Source organism: Debaryomyces fabryi (genome assembly GCF_001447935.2).
Source record: "Debaryomyces fabryi strain CBS 789 chromosome Unknown contig00066, whole genome shotgun sequence".
NCBI lineage: Eukaryota > Fungi > Ascomycota > Pichiomycetes > Serinales > Debaryomycetaceae > Debaryomyces > Debaryomyces fabryi.
In genome coordinates this window covers 40,435-55,448 of record NW_015385492.1, presented here as the reverse complement: position 1 = coordinate 55,448, position 15,014 = coordinate 40,435, and the positions used below count along the sequence as shown (strand labels likewise).

Below are 15,014 nucleotides of genomic sequence, written 5' to 3'. Positions count from 1 at the left end.
GAATGGTGCCTTCAGCCAGATTCGAACTGACGATCTCCTCATTACTAGTGAGGTGCCTTACCAACTTGGCCATAAAGGCTTTTATATAAAGATCTCTGCTGGTAGTATTTACTACCAGTCTGACATCTGGGCGTATATTAAAACAAACTAACCTAATACTCCCATATATCTACAAACAGTAAACACTAATCGAGTTGATACATTTCCCACCATATAACTATGAAAGCATCCTCATATTACTTATGTTTTCAAACAATTGCCAGATATATACTCAAGAGACTTGTGGGGATTGCAAATGGCTTCACCCCTAGAGATATTAATTCAGATGTGGATAAAACCTGACATCAAGAATAATAAGATGTATTAAGTTACAAAGACTGTCCTAAAAAAATAAATCGTCAGTAATATTCTGGATATAATATACTAGTTATAATATACTAAGGAACTCTATCAATGACGCTCTTCGCACCATATCGCCACAAAATCACCAAATTTTTAATTACACAAATTCTCAAGGATTTTTAATAACAACTGGTGTTCAAGTCTTTATTTGTTTTTCAAGTATACAGTGTAAAATCGAAAACATAGCACAAAATTGAAATTTAATAGTATCCAGAATTAGATTTCAATTATTTACATTAATAAAGGGATTGTAACAGCTATTGAGACATATTATTGGATTGATTGTTGATTAATCGAATTAGGATTGTTAGTGAAAAAAAAAACCCGCTGTGTTGGTCATTTTAAGTGGAAACAACCCAGATACAGAATATATTTTGCAAGCTAAACAAAATCACAGATTGCCGGTAATAGGATAGAGGAAACGATAATTATACTAAGATGATGACATTGCCTAACGACGAGCCTACAATTTCGCCTGACGACGCTGCCACTGCGGCAGCAGTGGCAGCAGCCAGCACGGCAGCAGCAGCGGTGGCAGCGATTCCCCAATTAAAGGACGATGATCACCAGCTCCACCACCAGTTTGTGCAACAGCACCACCATCATCTCCAGGAACAGCACGCACACCACCATCAACAGCATGCGCTCCAACAACATCACCAACATCAACATCACCCCCACGAGCATGATCATGACCAGTTGAACTCTCAGCTCAACCAGTTGCAACAGCATAACTTAGCACACCACCAGTTGAATCACACGCAGCATCATCATCTTGAGATGTTGGCACAGGCAAATGAAGAGGATTTCCTCGATACTACCAACAGGAAGGTTGCGCCAAGATCGAGTGATTTGTTCAAGGTTGGTCCACAATTCAGCGAAACAAGACACCATCAGGATATTTACTGTAAGAGAAATGATATGGATGTGAATCCAATTTTAGAAGCTAGGATTGATAGAGGGTTCGAAGTGGGTGAAAATGGTACTTGGATTGGTTACAAGAGAAACTACTTCACTTTGGTGGCTTCATTCTCGTTGGAAAATTTCAACTTCGACCGTTTTATTCAGAATAAGTTCTACACGTACGAAAAATCGTCCAAGAACGGCGAGTCAGTGGGCGAAAATAAGGTTGAAATCAGTTATTTTGCCATCAGATTGGTTGCTAAGTGCTCTGACGATGATGTGGCTATCAGTCTTGTTCAGCACACCGCCAAGAGAGACAAGGGTCCTCAGTTCCCTCCACCAATCTACCCAGCTGTTCCAGGTGACTTGCCTGACCACGAAACAGTCAGGGCGTCGTGTAACAAGCGTAACGGTAATAAAATTGAAAATATGAATAAGGTCTTCTACTTTGATAGAGCCGAATATTATCACAATACTAATTTGGACACTTTGAAAGACGACTCCGTTTTGAAGAACTATCCAAGTGACTCAATCGCCAGAGTGGCTAGATTCGAAAGAATCCAATTTACTTCTTCTATCAGATTGAAATCTACTTCGGTCAATTCCAGATACTTCACCTTACATGTTGAACTACTCGGAATCATCGAGAACGAGGATTGTCAAATCCAACCAATCTTATTGTCCTCGATTGAAACTCCTCCTCTAATTATCAGAGGTAGATCTCCATCAAACTATCACAAGGATAGAACTTCGGGCTACAGAGGTCATATTTAACAACCTTAAAATGTTCCCATCACTTCCAAGTAATAAGAAAAAAAACCTGATAAGATTCCCGTGGTGTACTTTTAGTTGTTTGTATTTTAGGTTAATATATATTTAGGTAACAATTCGCTTTTTATTGTGAATAATAATCTCAATATCAGAGATATCTGAATTGTCGACATAACATGTAGTATTAAAACAACATTTATGTAAAATTTACTTCATATAAATCAGTTTTACAAATAAAGTGGTGGTGGTCATTTGAGTCCGGTCACATTGATGAAAAATTCATCAACACAATGTTAGCTCGCTACTATTTTTTTCCGACCCCATATTTTACATGATCTTCTAACTTTTAATCTTATTACATTATACTTATTATCAGTTGTATTAGCTCATTAGACCATTCCTGTGATTGTGAACATTCTTTCATTTCATAATATTTATTTCTCGGTTGATTCTTGAAAACTCAGTTACATTAATATTGAAATTACAAAAATTATCAACATATAACTAGACACATTATAAACGTTGGATATAAGAAGCTGGATTAAGAATCATGATACCGACAACCAATAGAAACAAGCTAAATATGAATTGTAACGAGGAATCGACACCGTTTGAGCCTGTTCGGGTGATCGATAAGCAATCGTTGGATTATGTATTGAGGTCAGGAATTTCGGGTGGTATAGCTGGAAGTGCAGCTAAAACACTTATTGCCCCATTAGACAGAGTGAAGATTCTCTTCCAAACGTCTAACCCAGAATTTCTTAAGTACAGAGGTAAATTCTCCGGACTCTTTCGTGCAAGTAAGCGGATTTGGAATAACGACGGATTATTCGGATTGTTTCAAGGACACTCAGTCACTTTGTTAAGAATCTTTCCTTATGCATCAATCAAGTTTGTTGCTTATGAGCAAATTAGGACTATTTTAATCCCAACGGATTTGCACGAAACTGCAATTAGAAGATTTATGGCTGGTTCATTATCTGGTTTAGCAAGCGTTTTCTTTACGTATCCATTGGATTTACTTAGAGTTAGAATGGCATTTGAAACTAAGCATTTGCATGAAAAAAACATAAGACCTAATAGTCGCCAGCACTTTATAACGCACCATCAGGGCCGATTGAGTGCAACTTTAAGGGAAGTATTAAATGAGCGTCCGCCCCATAGGGTTAATGATCCAGCCTGGTTAAAGCTCATGAGACAAAATTTGCCTCTGTCTGTAATGTCATTATCAAACTTTTACAGAGGGTTTGCTCCAACTATTTTAGGAATGATTCCATATGCGGGAGTGTCATTCTATACGCATGATTTGATACATGATATCTTGAGATCGAAATACTTGTCAAAGTACACGGTTCAATCACAAGGAGCTCTTTCTCATTCTATTTCCACCTCATCTTCAAACAATAGAGTTATTAGAAAATCTTCAAACAATAAAGACCAAATAAACTCAAGAGATTCCAGATTGCCTTTGATGGCATATGCCCAATTACTAGCAGGTGGGCTTGCTGGTATGTGCTCTCAAACTGCGGCATATCCCTTTGAAGTTATACGGAGAAGAATGCAAGTGGGTGGTGCCGTAAATCAAGGGCAATTTTTATCATTTAAGTCCACAGCCAAGTTAGTTTATAGAGAAAGTGGATTTAGAGGCTTTTTTGTTGGCTTGAGTATTGGTTACATGAAAGTTATTCCTATGGTTGCATGTTCATTCTACGTTTACGAAAGATGTAAAATGTTTTTCGGAATATGATCTGATGAAATTTTTATTACGTATTTTACTTGATACATAAATAGATCTATACTAGTATATTGTATTTGTATATTTACATATTTATTTATTTATTTACTTATTCATATATTTATTTGATTTTCGTATATGTCTACTCGTTCGTTTGTCTATTTATTTAATTCATTTAATTATTCATTTATTGATTTACTTTATTAGTTTATTCGATTTATTTATTTGGAAAGTTTACCTTTCAATATGTACAAGAAAGCCTTGGTTTAAAAGAACCAGCTAAACCACTTCTTCTTTCCGTTAGGTCTTGTGCCAAATTTTTGACTTGAGGCAGTAATGTCTTTAATAGTATCTTTTGCAATAGAAGCTGTCGTAGATAATTTATCACTTCCGATTTTAAAACCCCAATTTCTCAAGCCCTTTACAATACCAGGAGTGATAGCAGCAGTAATTGGCAATCTAATAAAAATCAATGACTTATGTATACCATACGCAATTGCAAATTCCGTCCACGAAAACTGGGATAAAAGAAAACTAATTAAATTGCCATCTGCATTCGGGTCTTCAGAATTAGTTTGTTCATGCATTTCTTCGATCTTGTTTATATCATGCTTTTTCTTTAATTCTTCATCCGACATCCCGTAACCGAATGTTTGTTTTACCTTGTTTTCATAATACTCGATCTGATCTTTACCCATTGAATGAACCATAACATAGCAAATTGGCAAATCAATGAATGAAAGTGCTAAGTAAACTCCTAAACCAGCATATCCGTATTCTTTCATCAAATGTTTAAGACTCTTTGGCTTATTTGGTGCTTGCGGTGGCGCTGGTTTGCTCGATTTCAACGTCGATTGAAATCTCTTGAAGAATTGATTCTTCGGAATTTGTCTGGAGATAATCTGTCCTGGGGATTTGTGGAATAGCGGCTTTACCGGTGCCTGTATTCTACTTAATAAACTGATTCTAGACATGTTGTATTGATTTGTCTATATAACTAGTTCTATTCTCTCATCTATTTCGATTTTTTTCTACTCCTGCGAACGTAAAATCCGAGGACTAACAAAACATTGAGCTTTACAATTATACTGTATTCCTACTATATACAACTAATTAACGGAATTGAGAATAGAAGCGCTCTTCGGAGAACCTTTGTTCTACTCTTTCAAGTATTTCATTTGTATAAACTTCTGTCAATGGCTCGCCGCCTTTTAAGACTCTATCTTCATGCAACTTCTGTTCTTCCTTGGTCATGATAACAACGTTTTGGTAAGATAATTCCTTACTTGGGTCCCATCTGGATAGGGTCAATCTCGTTGAATAGTTAGATATAGGGGACTTTCCATGGAATACTTCTTCTAATATATAATTAACGTCGTTCAATGCGATAGGAACTCTTTGGTCCAATTTGCCAATTCTCGATTGTTGGCCTGCCAAACTCTGCAATATTCCGTCGTATACCTTGTATCTGTTTTTACCTTCAATTGGCTCGACTGGGTATCCTGAGATAGAAGTAATAAGATGGGTAGCGATGGTCAACCCAAACATACCTGGCATGGTACCCAAAACAGGCAATATTCTAACTCTGAAGTTTTTAATGGCTGATAATTGGTCAACCTCACCTTTTGCAACTTCTTCGTCTGTTAATGGTAATAATTGAGCTTTTCTTGGGTCTGGTTTTTCAGCAGAGAACACAACAGGAATACTAGTAATGATACCTCTTTTTTTTAAACGAATACGTACTGAACGTGATAATGGATCTTCTTCAGTCTTCGAAATATCAGAAATGTTTACTCTGGTTGGATCGGATTTGCATGCTGCACCTCCCGACGAAATAACCGGTAATTTCTTTTCATGACAGAATGCTAACAAATCCACTTTAGTATCTATATTATCAATGCAGTCTACTATATATGTTGGCTTGAAGTCACCTCCAAATAATAATTCTTCGGCCGCATCTAAGTTCCATAATTGGTTTTTGGTATCAATTTCAATCCATGGTGCAATTTGCAATAAATGGTTTCTCAAGCATTCCACCTTGGAGGTTCCAACATCTTTCAAATTTGCCACTGCATGTCTATTCAAAGAACTCAAAGAAACCTGGTCGAAGTCTATTATCCTAATTTTACCCACACCAGATCTGACCAACATTGTAGTAACCCAAGATCCAACACCTCCGGCACCAACAACCACGATATTTTGGCTTCTTACCTTTTCCATTCCCTCTTCGGTCAAAAATGCATAGTTACGTGCCAACTGCTCTTGAATTAATTCTTCTGAATAGGCTTTATTTGTTTCTTTAATCTGCTCAGTCGATGGAGATGACTTTGCTTTTCCTTGCGAATCCATATATCTATGAATTCCTTCAACAACACCTGCAGTAATTACTGCAGTTGCAACTACAGCCATCCACACTTTGGATTGATAGGACATATTAGCTGCTATGATAGAGAAAACAGATGATCCTTTTGCAACTGAAAATTTTTGTAGTTATAAAAAAAATTGAAGATCTTATGCGCAGTACAATACTAAAAGAAATATAGACTCTCTTTATATTATTATAATATTATGCTTATGTATATATATATATGTATAGGACTACAACTTGGACTTGACCTTTCTACCAACAGTACTCTTAATAAGACCATTTGGATCTGGAGATGGGTAAAATAATTCATCATTTTGCTTAATACCCTTCCATTCCAAGTTGTATAATATATAGTGCTTATTAGGCAAGGCATAGCTAACGGTTTCAATTTCAGGAACCAATTCCAAAATTTTATGAGACATATTGTACATAGTAGCTTGAACTGAAGGAGAATTCTCTAAGGCAAATAAGTCTAATGTGACCTTTCTGGCACTATCATAAGCGGAATCAAATAAGCCCTTATCAGCTTGAGTAAATACCAGGTCCAAAGATGCAATCTGCTTTGGATCAAAAGTCCAGGATGCATCCACATCGGTAGATAAGATTCTGTCCTTGGTAGGCTTTAAGGTGGTATAATCGCAAACATTATAACCGTAGAACATAGAACCGGTAGATTTCAAGACAGTTAAGTCCTTAATTGAAGAGGTGATATTCAACTTCTTATTCTTTTTGGAATAGGTAAGGAATGTTCTTCTGGTTTCAGGCCCCTCATGTTTAAAGGAGTGTGGGTGGTGTTTTCCATTGACTTCGTATTTAGTCCACTTGCTCTGAATAATGCTTACTTCGATTCCGGAAACATGGGCGTACTTTTCAGTAAAATGTTTGGCTAAATGAGCAGCAAACCTTTCGATTGGCCACACATCAGTGGTTTTCGCTTCAACCAAAATAGTGTTCTTGACGGTATCGGTAGGGACAATAGGAGAATTGTCGGCTTTAGTATACGAAATATCAAAATCACCCTTCAATAACACCTGCACATTTGCTTCTAAGATTTCCTGTTCTTTAGTATTTTGGGGGTTCTTTTTAACCTTAAGGAATTTAACATTTCCTTTACCGTATGAGGAGTCTAATAATTCTGATTGCATAGTGTTTATAGTATAATGATTAATAAAAAATTTTAAAAAAGCGGTTCATTTCCTCTCTTATATATACTATCTTATCGCCAGAATTACAATCTTATCAAATTTTTGATCTCGGAGAAGGCCGAGAATTGCAAAATTTCATATTTATATGATTTTTTATTGACGGACCTAACCTTATTAACATTATACATTATCATTTGTATGTTAGGATCGTATGATTTGTTCTTTATATATGTGAATAGTTAAGAAAAATTCGATAGTATCAAATTAATAGAATTTTAATAATAATGTTAAAAAATTGTGAAATTTTGAGTTTCAACGCAATATAACGAGACGCTACTGAATACTTGTAAATATTACCTTCTTACTTAAAATAAATAACAATCTGGCATTAAATATAAATATAGATATACTATAAACTGTAATCTCAGAATAATCTAAAAGCTGAAGACAAAACGCTATTTACACTCAATCATTTTTCTTGCCCGTGAAATCGGCTTCTTGAGCCATTGAGGTTAGTTCTTCTACTCCTTTTTTCAAGTCTTTTGTAGACAGATCTTCATTTGCTAATTCTTTTTCAACTTGATTGAGGGATTCTGGCTTATCAGTCTTCTCATCTGTTTTGTCTGATTCTGAGTCCACAAATCTTAAGCTCTTTCTTTTCTTAGCCGACTTTGAAGAATTGTTTGTTTCTGCGCCAGTGGTTGAATTGGAAGATTCAGGAATATTTGCACTGCTAGACGAAATTTCTTCCTCAGTTGAAGGAGTCCTATCAGACGAGCCATTAAATACCAACTCGGCAGTTCTGATCCATCTTCTTCTTCTAGTATACTTTGAAAATGAATCTTCAGTCGATGGCTTTTTCCAGGTATTATCGTAATAGATATAACCTTCATCGGTGGATGGATTAGCAGTGGTCTTGGATCTCTTATTGTTTTGTAAAGTAATGGCGCCATCATTTGTCAAGTCTAATCTCCAAGTCTTATCAACCCATCTCCAGGTTGTACCGTTTCCGGACAATTGCTGCGATTGTTGGGCTCCAAATGAATAGTTATTGTTTTCGTTATTTGGAAGTTGGAAACTCTCAATGGACGAAGATTCATTCAAAAATTCATCGGTCCATGGAGTTCTTTCGTAAGACAATAAATTCGATGTCCAACCGATACCCAACCAACGTCTTTGATTTTCGTAAATCACGTATGTAAATCTTACAGGTTTGTTGGAAGCTTCACTACTCAAGTCTAAAGCATGTCCAGCATTTTTGTGAACTTTAGCAAAGGCAGCAGCAAATAAGGAATGGTTTCTAGCTTGCAGGAAATCCAATCCGGTCAAGTAAAAACACAACACTCTGACCAATTTAATCTTCCACAACATTTTACGCGTAACTCTCGAGTACGATGAGTGGTATGTAAGAATGTGGAGTCCCGTGAATAACAATATGATTCTGGGCTTGACAATTAAAAATGTCACAATAAGATAAAGCGGAGTCAAGAAAACCGTTGTGAAAAGGAGTCTTTTGATGTCGTAGGCAGTTAACGACAATGATGTAATAGGATTCAACAACATGTCAGCTTTGATACACGTAGTGGTCAATGCCTGAACAACATCATCCAAAGTTGGGTGTAAATTCGTTTCCTCAATGATTTTATTGTTTAATAATGCATACAATGTGATAATGCCTACTATAATCAAATGTCCCAGCCATGTCACCAAATTTTCGAAATACAATATAGCCAACGAATACAAACAAACAAGAATAATATTGATCCAATAATCATCATTAGTCCATGTTATGATCGATAAAAACTTATTAACTATCAATAAGTACGGATACGATCTTACCAACGACTTAGCAACACTAGGTGGGGTCGATGACAAGAGCGGTGATGTTTGCGGCCTTGATTTATTTTCTTCATCTTCCTTCAAGTTGCTTGACGAGCTAAATACCGCTCTGATTTCAGTTGCATTGTCCTTGGCTTCACTGCTACCTTCGATTTTCCCTGAGTTGGGACTACTGTGCACTTTTGATCCTGGAGACTTATTCCCTAAATTTTCTCCATTATGGTTGCTTTGCTTGCCAGACATTATATTTTTTTTTCAAAATCAATTTATCCAATTCAATACTATGCTAACACCAATTGAATCGTTCCTTAATGAGTTTGTCGGATTATAAGCTAAGTTACTATAGGAAGAATAAATTGATTTCTGAAAGTGGGTTTTTTCTGCCAATCGCAATCACATTCAAATTAGCGCAAACACTCACAATAGCATCCATATGAAAATTCCATCTATATCTTTAAATAGGTAAATTGGTAATCATAACACTTATAGACATGGTAGATGGATTTCTCAAGCTTATTATCCAAAGAAATCGAGAAGAAAAGGAAGCTAGCTGGTGAAACGAAGAAGAACAAAAAGATCAGAGCCGAGGATGACGTGAAGGACACAGAGACTGATACACTTCGGACAGCTGCTACTAGTGAGAAAATCACATCGGACGAGAATAGTAGACAGGTATACACGCCCGAGGAAACGGTATTGATCAATTCAATCTCAGATGAACAACTCGACTCTAAATTAGAGCAGTTGGATGAGAGCTGCGATGCAGATAGTACCAAGCTTGACAAGATCAAAAAACTAGAAGTGCTTCTTCGTCTCCAGAAGAAGAACGAGGTATATAGGATACAGCTCGAAAAAGAAGCAGAGACAGATAGAGACATAAGGTTGGAGGATATCACCAGCGTCGATGCTAGAGACAAGTTACATACGCAAGTGCGTATGTATATCAAATACATGGTGAAGGAATGGGAGAACGATGTGCAGATGAAGAGGGTGAGCTTCTCAAACATAGAAAGTGACGAGGAACGGGAAGAAGAGCAAATTTCAGTGGCTACACAGTCGACGATGCTCTTGGACACGAAGAAAGACTTGGTGAGACTACTCTACAAGCTCCGCACGCAAAAGCTTACTGACTCGATGCTGACGTCTCTCTGCACCATAATGTACTACTTACAGAACCGTGACTACCGGCGAGCCAACGAGAGTTACATGAAGCTCAGTATTGGTAATGTGGCGTGGCCTATTGGGGTCAAAGGCGTAGGAATACACGAAAGAAGTGCTGCCCTGAAAATCACCGGTGAAAACAAGCAAAATTCGGCAAATATCATGCTTGACGATAAAACAAGACGGTGGATCACAGCCGTCAAGCGATTAATCTCGTTTGCTGAACGAAAGTGGCCTACATAGCTGATATATAGCGACTTTAACATCATACATCGTGCATCTTAACATTATATCTCATAAATCGTAGCATTGTAATTAGAATTTCCTCTTGAATTCTTGCATTCTTCAAGTTTACGCCTGAATTGGAGGATCAGCAGCAAGAGGCACTACATTGCAAGGTCTCCATGATCTCTAAGGTCTGAATCTACATACAACCAAGCAGCCGTATTGATATCCAATTTTCACGTGTAGTGATACAGGGCTAAACCCTTCGGATGGAAATTGGAAATTTTTTTTTTTTCAGACCTCACTTGAGTATATTAGAAAAGACGAAATTTGAAATATTTGTTAGTGCTAATATACTTTAAGTAACATTATACATATATTAAGATGGCTGTATGTACTATTGGGATTATATACTAGTAGTTATTGAATATTGTTGATAGTCTGAAAGTGAAAAGGGATTTAAATTAATGAAACAAATGGCTTGCAAATGATGATGGAATATTGGACATAAATATGAAAAATTTACAAGAAGATGACATGCAATGTTTAATACATAAAACAATTGAAAAACTGTCGATATATGTACTTAATACGATGGATTATTGAAAGTGGGATATGTTTCATATTGATGACTTACAGACTGGCAAGAAATGACTTGATAACTAGATTATGTGGACGTATGGAGAATATGTATACTAACAATTTTTAGCGTGAAATCAAAGACATTAAGGAATTCGTTGAATTAGCTAGAAGATCAGACATCAAGTCTGCTGTTGTCAAGGTCAACAAGGCTTTAAACGCTAACGGTAAGAAGATCAAGCAAACCAAGTTCAAGGTTAGAGGTTCTAGATACCAATACACCTTAGTTGTCAACGACGCTGCTAAGGCCAAGAAATTACAACAATCTTTACCACCAACTTTAGAAATCAAGAACTTATAAGTTAACATTTATTAGTTAATAATTGTATATTTAAAAATGGTGTATTAGCTCATCGGGTCACTTTTTTTCTATAGTTTAATAAAGTTTACAAGTTTAATACCGGAGGTGAATGTAATATTTACTATGACTAAATAACATCTTCCATTTCAATGTCTTCTTCTTCCTCCTCCTTTTCTTCGTTTTCCTCATTTATAACCAATCCCAATCTGGCAGCTCTTTCGGCGTCCCGTAATCTTCTATATTCTGGTTTCAAATTATATTTTGATGTGTAGGGCCCCTTTTTGATCAAGTTAGCAATAGAGTCCAAACTTTCTTTTAAGTATGATTCTGGCTGTCTGGTTCGTTCCTTCAATCCCTTCATGGACCAATATTCGTACTCTTCGAATAATCTGAACAACAAGTCTAACAAATCCTTCTTAGGCATTCTAATAGCTCTTCCTTCACCATTCTTGCTCTTGGCAGGGTTAGATTTCAAGAACACAGAAGTATTGTTACCTTTAATCGAAGGCCCAGCATTAGATTGCACAACCCCAGGAATTTCATCCAATAATGTAACTTTAGGTCTAGGCTTCGATGGTTGAATATTTTGTCTCTTCATGGTAACTTGCGAATATTTATTGTCACTCTTGGAAGGAATTATTTGACAATCGTGGCAAACCTTACCTGCTAATGCTGTTTTCTTTGGAATTGTTTTTACATATGGAACGAACTTTTTGACCGGCTTACCATCCTGGCCCTCTTTATTCTTCTGGATTCTGAAAAATTTCTGTGGCTTATTTTGCATCTTCTTCTTATCGACCGGTTGCAACGATGGCTGCTCTGGCATATCGGCTACTTCAGTCAATTCCTGCTTGAATTTGGTTAAGTTTTCTTCGCTGAATACATATGAATTACGCACTTGCGTGTTTAACATAGATATGTCATATTCATGGGGTATGTCTTCGTTCATAGCTGATTCATTGAGAACCAATTTTACTTGTAACTTTCCGCTATTGTTCCCAGTACGTCCTGATTGCTTGATCTTAACTCTACCCAACTGCTGTCCGCTCAACTCGTCTATATTGGACCATTTCTCTGCCAAATATCTAGGAAGCTTAACTAACCAAACTTTTTGTTCTCCATTGGTCAAATTCATATCCAACGATTCATTTTCTTCCAAATAGTCTTCTGGATCTGATAAAATTGAATGATCTGGTTCTTCTGCTTCATTTGCATTTTGGTCTTTCGTTATATTGCCATTACTAACCGTATCAGTTTTATCATTATTTGCCACCTTTTCGCTCGATCCAGCTTGTTTTGTTGCTTTCTTCACCGGTGAAGTCTTTGTAGAACCACTCATTGCAGCTATATTATTAAGGATTCTATTAATTGGAGTGGTTAATAAAAGGATATAACAGTGATTTCTTTATATGGGTTGAATTTTTATTTCAGTAAGACTGTATTCAAAATTACACAAAGGTGCAAAAAACGATATTCAGCTGAAGCCTAGTTAATATGCTATAAAACATTACTAAAGATTAAGCTAAAGAAACAATGAAACCTGGTCCAGACTTGCCAATGGTCATATCTAGACCACACTATATTTCAGGAAGAGATTGTGGGTACTGTAACGGAAAAAAAGAGGATTATCATGCACTTGAGAGCCAGAAAAGTACCAATGGCGATAAAGAATCCCAGTCAATTACTATAGGATGCCAAGTAGAACAGATGACCTGTCAGCATTATGATGAATTGATAAATCAGGGTTTTAGAAGATCAGGAACATTTTTATATAAGCCAGATTTATTAAGAGGATGCTGTCGATTGTTCACTATCCGGACTGATATCAATCAATTGAAGGTGACCAAGGCCCACAGAAAGACTATCAACAGATTCATAAGAGGCATACTAGATGAAGAAGAATCTAAAGAGGGAAATAAACATTTTGACTTGCATTCTCTAGTCAAGGCAGAGCAAAAATCAAAAAGATTTTATACTAGGTATGAGCCATCTAAATTTTCGAAAGAAAAGTTTGAATTGTACAAGAGGTATCAAGTGCATGTCCATAATGACGAACCAAGCGAGGTCACTGAACGATCTTTCAAGAGATTCCTCTGTGACACGCCATTCCCTGAGAAAGAAGTGATGGGATCACTGGGAGATTGGGATACATTGAACCACTGGGTAAAGAAGTGGCAGCCCGAAAATAACTCTCCAAGCCATAGAGTTGGCCCTACTCATGAATGCTACTATCTCGATGGAAAATTGATAGCCATTTCTATATTGGATTTTTTGCCGACAGGGGTATCATCTATATATTTCATCTGGGACCCCGACTACGCCCATTTGTCGCTTGGCACTCTATCGGGCCTCAGAGAAATCATCATGTGCAACGAGTTGCAACTCGGATACTACTATCTAGGCTACTACATAGACGATTGCCCCAAAATGAGCTATAAACTGAAGTTTGGCGGCGAGCTTCTCGATCTATGCAATGAGGTGTACTTCCCATTGCCCGCAGTAAGCGATTTCATCAAAAATGGTCGTTTTTTCGTCGTAGGAGATGCTGCTAACTCAGACAACGATGCATACTCTCACGAGCTTGAATTGGAAAATACAGGCCATCCTGTAGATGTTTCTGCCTCTGAATTCCACAATAAGGCCCTAGTAGATGTGAGTGAGAAAATCTACGCGAACGACTCTATCTACGACGATGCCAAAAGTGCCCTCGCCATCTTGCAAAAATCGTATGGTATTGGCTCTGCATCTGACGCAGTCTACAGGTTACCACCAGTGGTTCCAGGAATCATTCCCCTTTGGCAAATACTTGAATGGTTTCATTCGGGAGCCATTGACAATGGTTTGCCAGTTTCCATATTTACAATGATGACAGCAGACCTCAAGGAATGTGATTTTGGTCAGCTTAACCCAATAGGGAAATCGATTGTTATTGACTGCATTAGATTATTTGGTTTAGAGAAGTTCCAGGATTGTATTATTTTGGTCTAATAGTGTGACTCAATCCATTGTAGGAAATCAAAATTTCGCAATCAATGGACATAAGTCACCCCACACTTTTTTCATTTGGTCATAAATCAAGGCTCAAGTATAAATAGGGGAGGCAATAAGCATATTTTATAAGTTAAATAAACTAACAACATCAAATTGCATAATTATATATCATATATTATTTCAATAAATACAAAATGACAAGAACAAACAAATGGACAGTACATGAAGCGAAATCGAATTCTAAGTGGTTCACTCATCATGGCCCAATCAATTGTGATCCAACAAAAGTTAAGAAGCTGGGAGCAGGAAAGGGAAACTGGGGTAAGCCTGGAGATGAAATGAAAGATGACTCAGATATGAATATGGTAACTATGTTCGGACAATCGGAAAGAAGGAATTCAAATCATAGTCAGAATGAGCAAGATATGAAAATGCTTAATGAACAGTTAGACCATTCCATGTTTACTATGTAGACATCGCATACTAGGACAGGTATGTTATGCTGTACCACGTATATACAGCATCAGTTACGAG

The 15,014-nt window shown here is 36.9% G+C and overlaps 11 protein-coding genes across 11 annotated transcripts; 6 read left to right on the top strand and 5 right to left on the bottom strand.

Annotated features, from left to right (window-relative positions):
• Positions 1–843: 843 nt before the first annotated feature.
• On the top strand, positions 844–2,079 carry NDT80 (transcription factor; the record flags this gene model as incomplete). The annotated part of the gene is made up of 1 exon (XM_015612061.1): positions 844–2,079. One exon carries the CDS (start codon positions 844–846, stop codon positions 2,077–2,079), a length of 1,236 nt encoding a protein of 411 aa, XP_015467147.1.
• A 580-nt stretch (positions 2,080–2,659) lies between these two features.
• LEU5 (coenzyme A transporter) lies at positions 2,660–3,823 on the top strand (the record flags this gene model as incomplete). Its single annotated transcript, XM_015612060.1, has 1 exon — positions 2,660–3,823. The coding sequence occupies one exon, from the start codon at positions 2,660–2,662 to the stop codon at positions 3,821–3,823; it is 1,164 nt and encodes a 387-aa protein (XP_015467146.1).
• Positions 3,824–4,077: 254 nt separating this feature from the next.
• On the bottom strand, positions 4,078–4,785 carry NAT2 (Nat2p; the record flags this gene model as incomplete). The annotated part of the gene is made up of 1 exon (XM_015612059.1): positions 4,078–4,785. One exon carries the CDS (start codon positions 4,783–4,785, stop codon positions 4,078–4,080), a length of 708 nt encoding a protein of 235 aa, XP_015467145.1.
• Positions 4,786–4,924: 139 nt separating this feature from the next.
• AC631_03229 (tRNA threonylcarbamoyladenosine dehydratase) lies at positions 4,925–6,244 on the bottom strand (the record flags this gene model as incomplete). The annotated part of the gene is made up of 1 exon (XM_015612058.1): positions 4,925–6,244. One exon carries the CDS (start codon positions 6,242–6,244, stop codon positions 4,925–4,927), a length of 1,320 nt encoding a protein of 439 aa, XP_015467144.1.
• A 165-nt stretch (positions 6,245–6,409) lies between these two features.
• Positions 6,410–7,324, bottom strand: AC631_03228 (uncharacterized protein; the record flags this gene model as incomplete). The annotated part of the gene is made up of 1 exon (XM_015612057.1): positions 6,410–7,324. One exon carries the CDS (start codon positions 7,322–7,324, stop codon positions 6,410–6,412), a length of 915 nt encoding a protein of 304 aa, XP_015467143.1.
• Positions 7,325–7,789: 465 nt separating this feature from the next.
• AC631_03227 (peroxisome biogenesis protein) lies at positions 7,790–9,406 on the bottom strand (the record flags this gene model as incomplete). Its single annotated transcript, XM_015612056.1, has 1 exon — positions 7,790–9,406. One exon carries the CDS (start codon positions 9,404–9,406, stop codon positions 7,790–7,792), a length of 1,617 nt encoding a protein of 538 aa, XP_015467142.1.
• A 255-nt stretch (positions 9,407–9,661) lies between these two features.
• Positions 9,662–10,567, top strand: AC631_03226 (mRNA splicing protein; the record flags this gene model as incomplete). Its single annotated transcript, XM_015612055.1, has 1 exon — positions 9,662–10,567. One exon carries the CDS (start codon positions 9,662–9,664, stop codon positions 10,565–10,567), a length of 906 nt encoding a protein of 301 aa, XP_015467141.1.
• A 366-nt stretch (positions 10,568–10,933) lies between these two features.
• RPL38 (60S ribosomal protein eL38) lies at positions 10,934–11,489 on the top strand (the record flags this gene model as incomplete). The annotated part of the gene is made up of 2 exons (XM_015612054.1): positions 10,934–10,939; positions 11,259–11,489. 2 exons carry the CDS (start codon positions 10,934–10,936, stop codon positions 11,487–11,489), a joined length of 237 nt encoding a protein of 78 aa, XP_015467140.1.
• Positions 11,490–11,616: 127 nt separating this feature from the next.
• Positions 11,617–12,828, bottom strand: AC631_03224 (transcription factor IIF subunit; the record flags this gene model as incomplete). The annotated part of the gene is made up of 1 exon (XM_015612053.1): positions 11,617–12,828. One exon carries the CDS (start codon positions 12,826–12,828, stop codon positions 11,617–11,619), a length of 1,212 nt encoding a protein of 403 aa, XP_015467139.1.
• A 194-nt stretch (positions 12,829–13,022) lies between these two features.
• AC631_03223 (arginyltransferase) lies at positions 13,023–14,477 on the top strand (the record flags this gene model as incomplete). Its single annotated transcript, XM_015612052.1, has 1 exon — positions 13,023–14,477. One exon carries the CDS (start codon positions 13,023–13,025, stop codon positions 14,475–14,477), a length of 1,455 nt encoding a protein of 484 aa, XP_015467138.1.
• A 197-nt stretch (positions 14,478–14,674) lies between these two features.
• Positions 14,675–14,953, top strand: STF2 (Stf2p; the record flags this gene model as incomplete). Its single annotated transcript, XM_015612051.1, has 1 exon — positions 14,675–14,953. One exon carries the CDS (start codon positions 14,675–14,677, stop codon positions 14,951–14,953), a length of 279 nt encoding a protein of 92 aa, XP_015467137.1.
• Between the last annotated feature and the right edge of the window lie 61 nt (positions 14,954–15,014).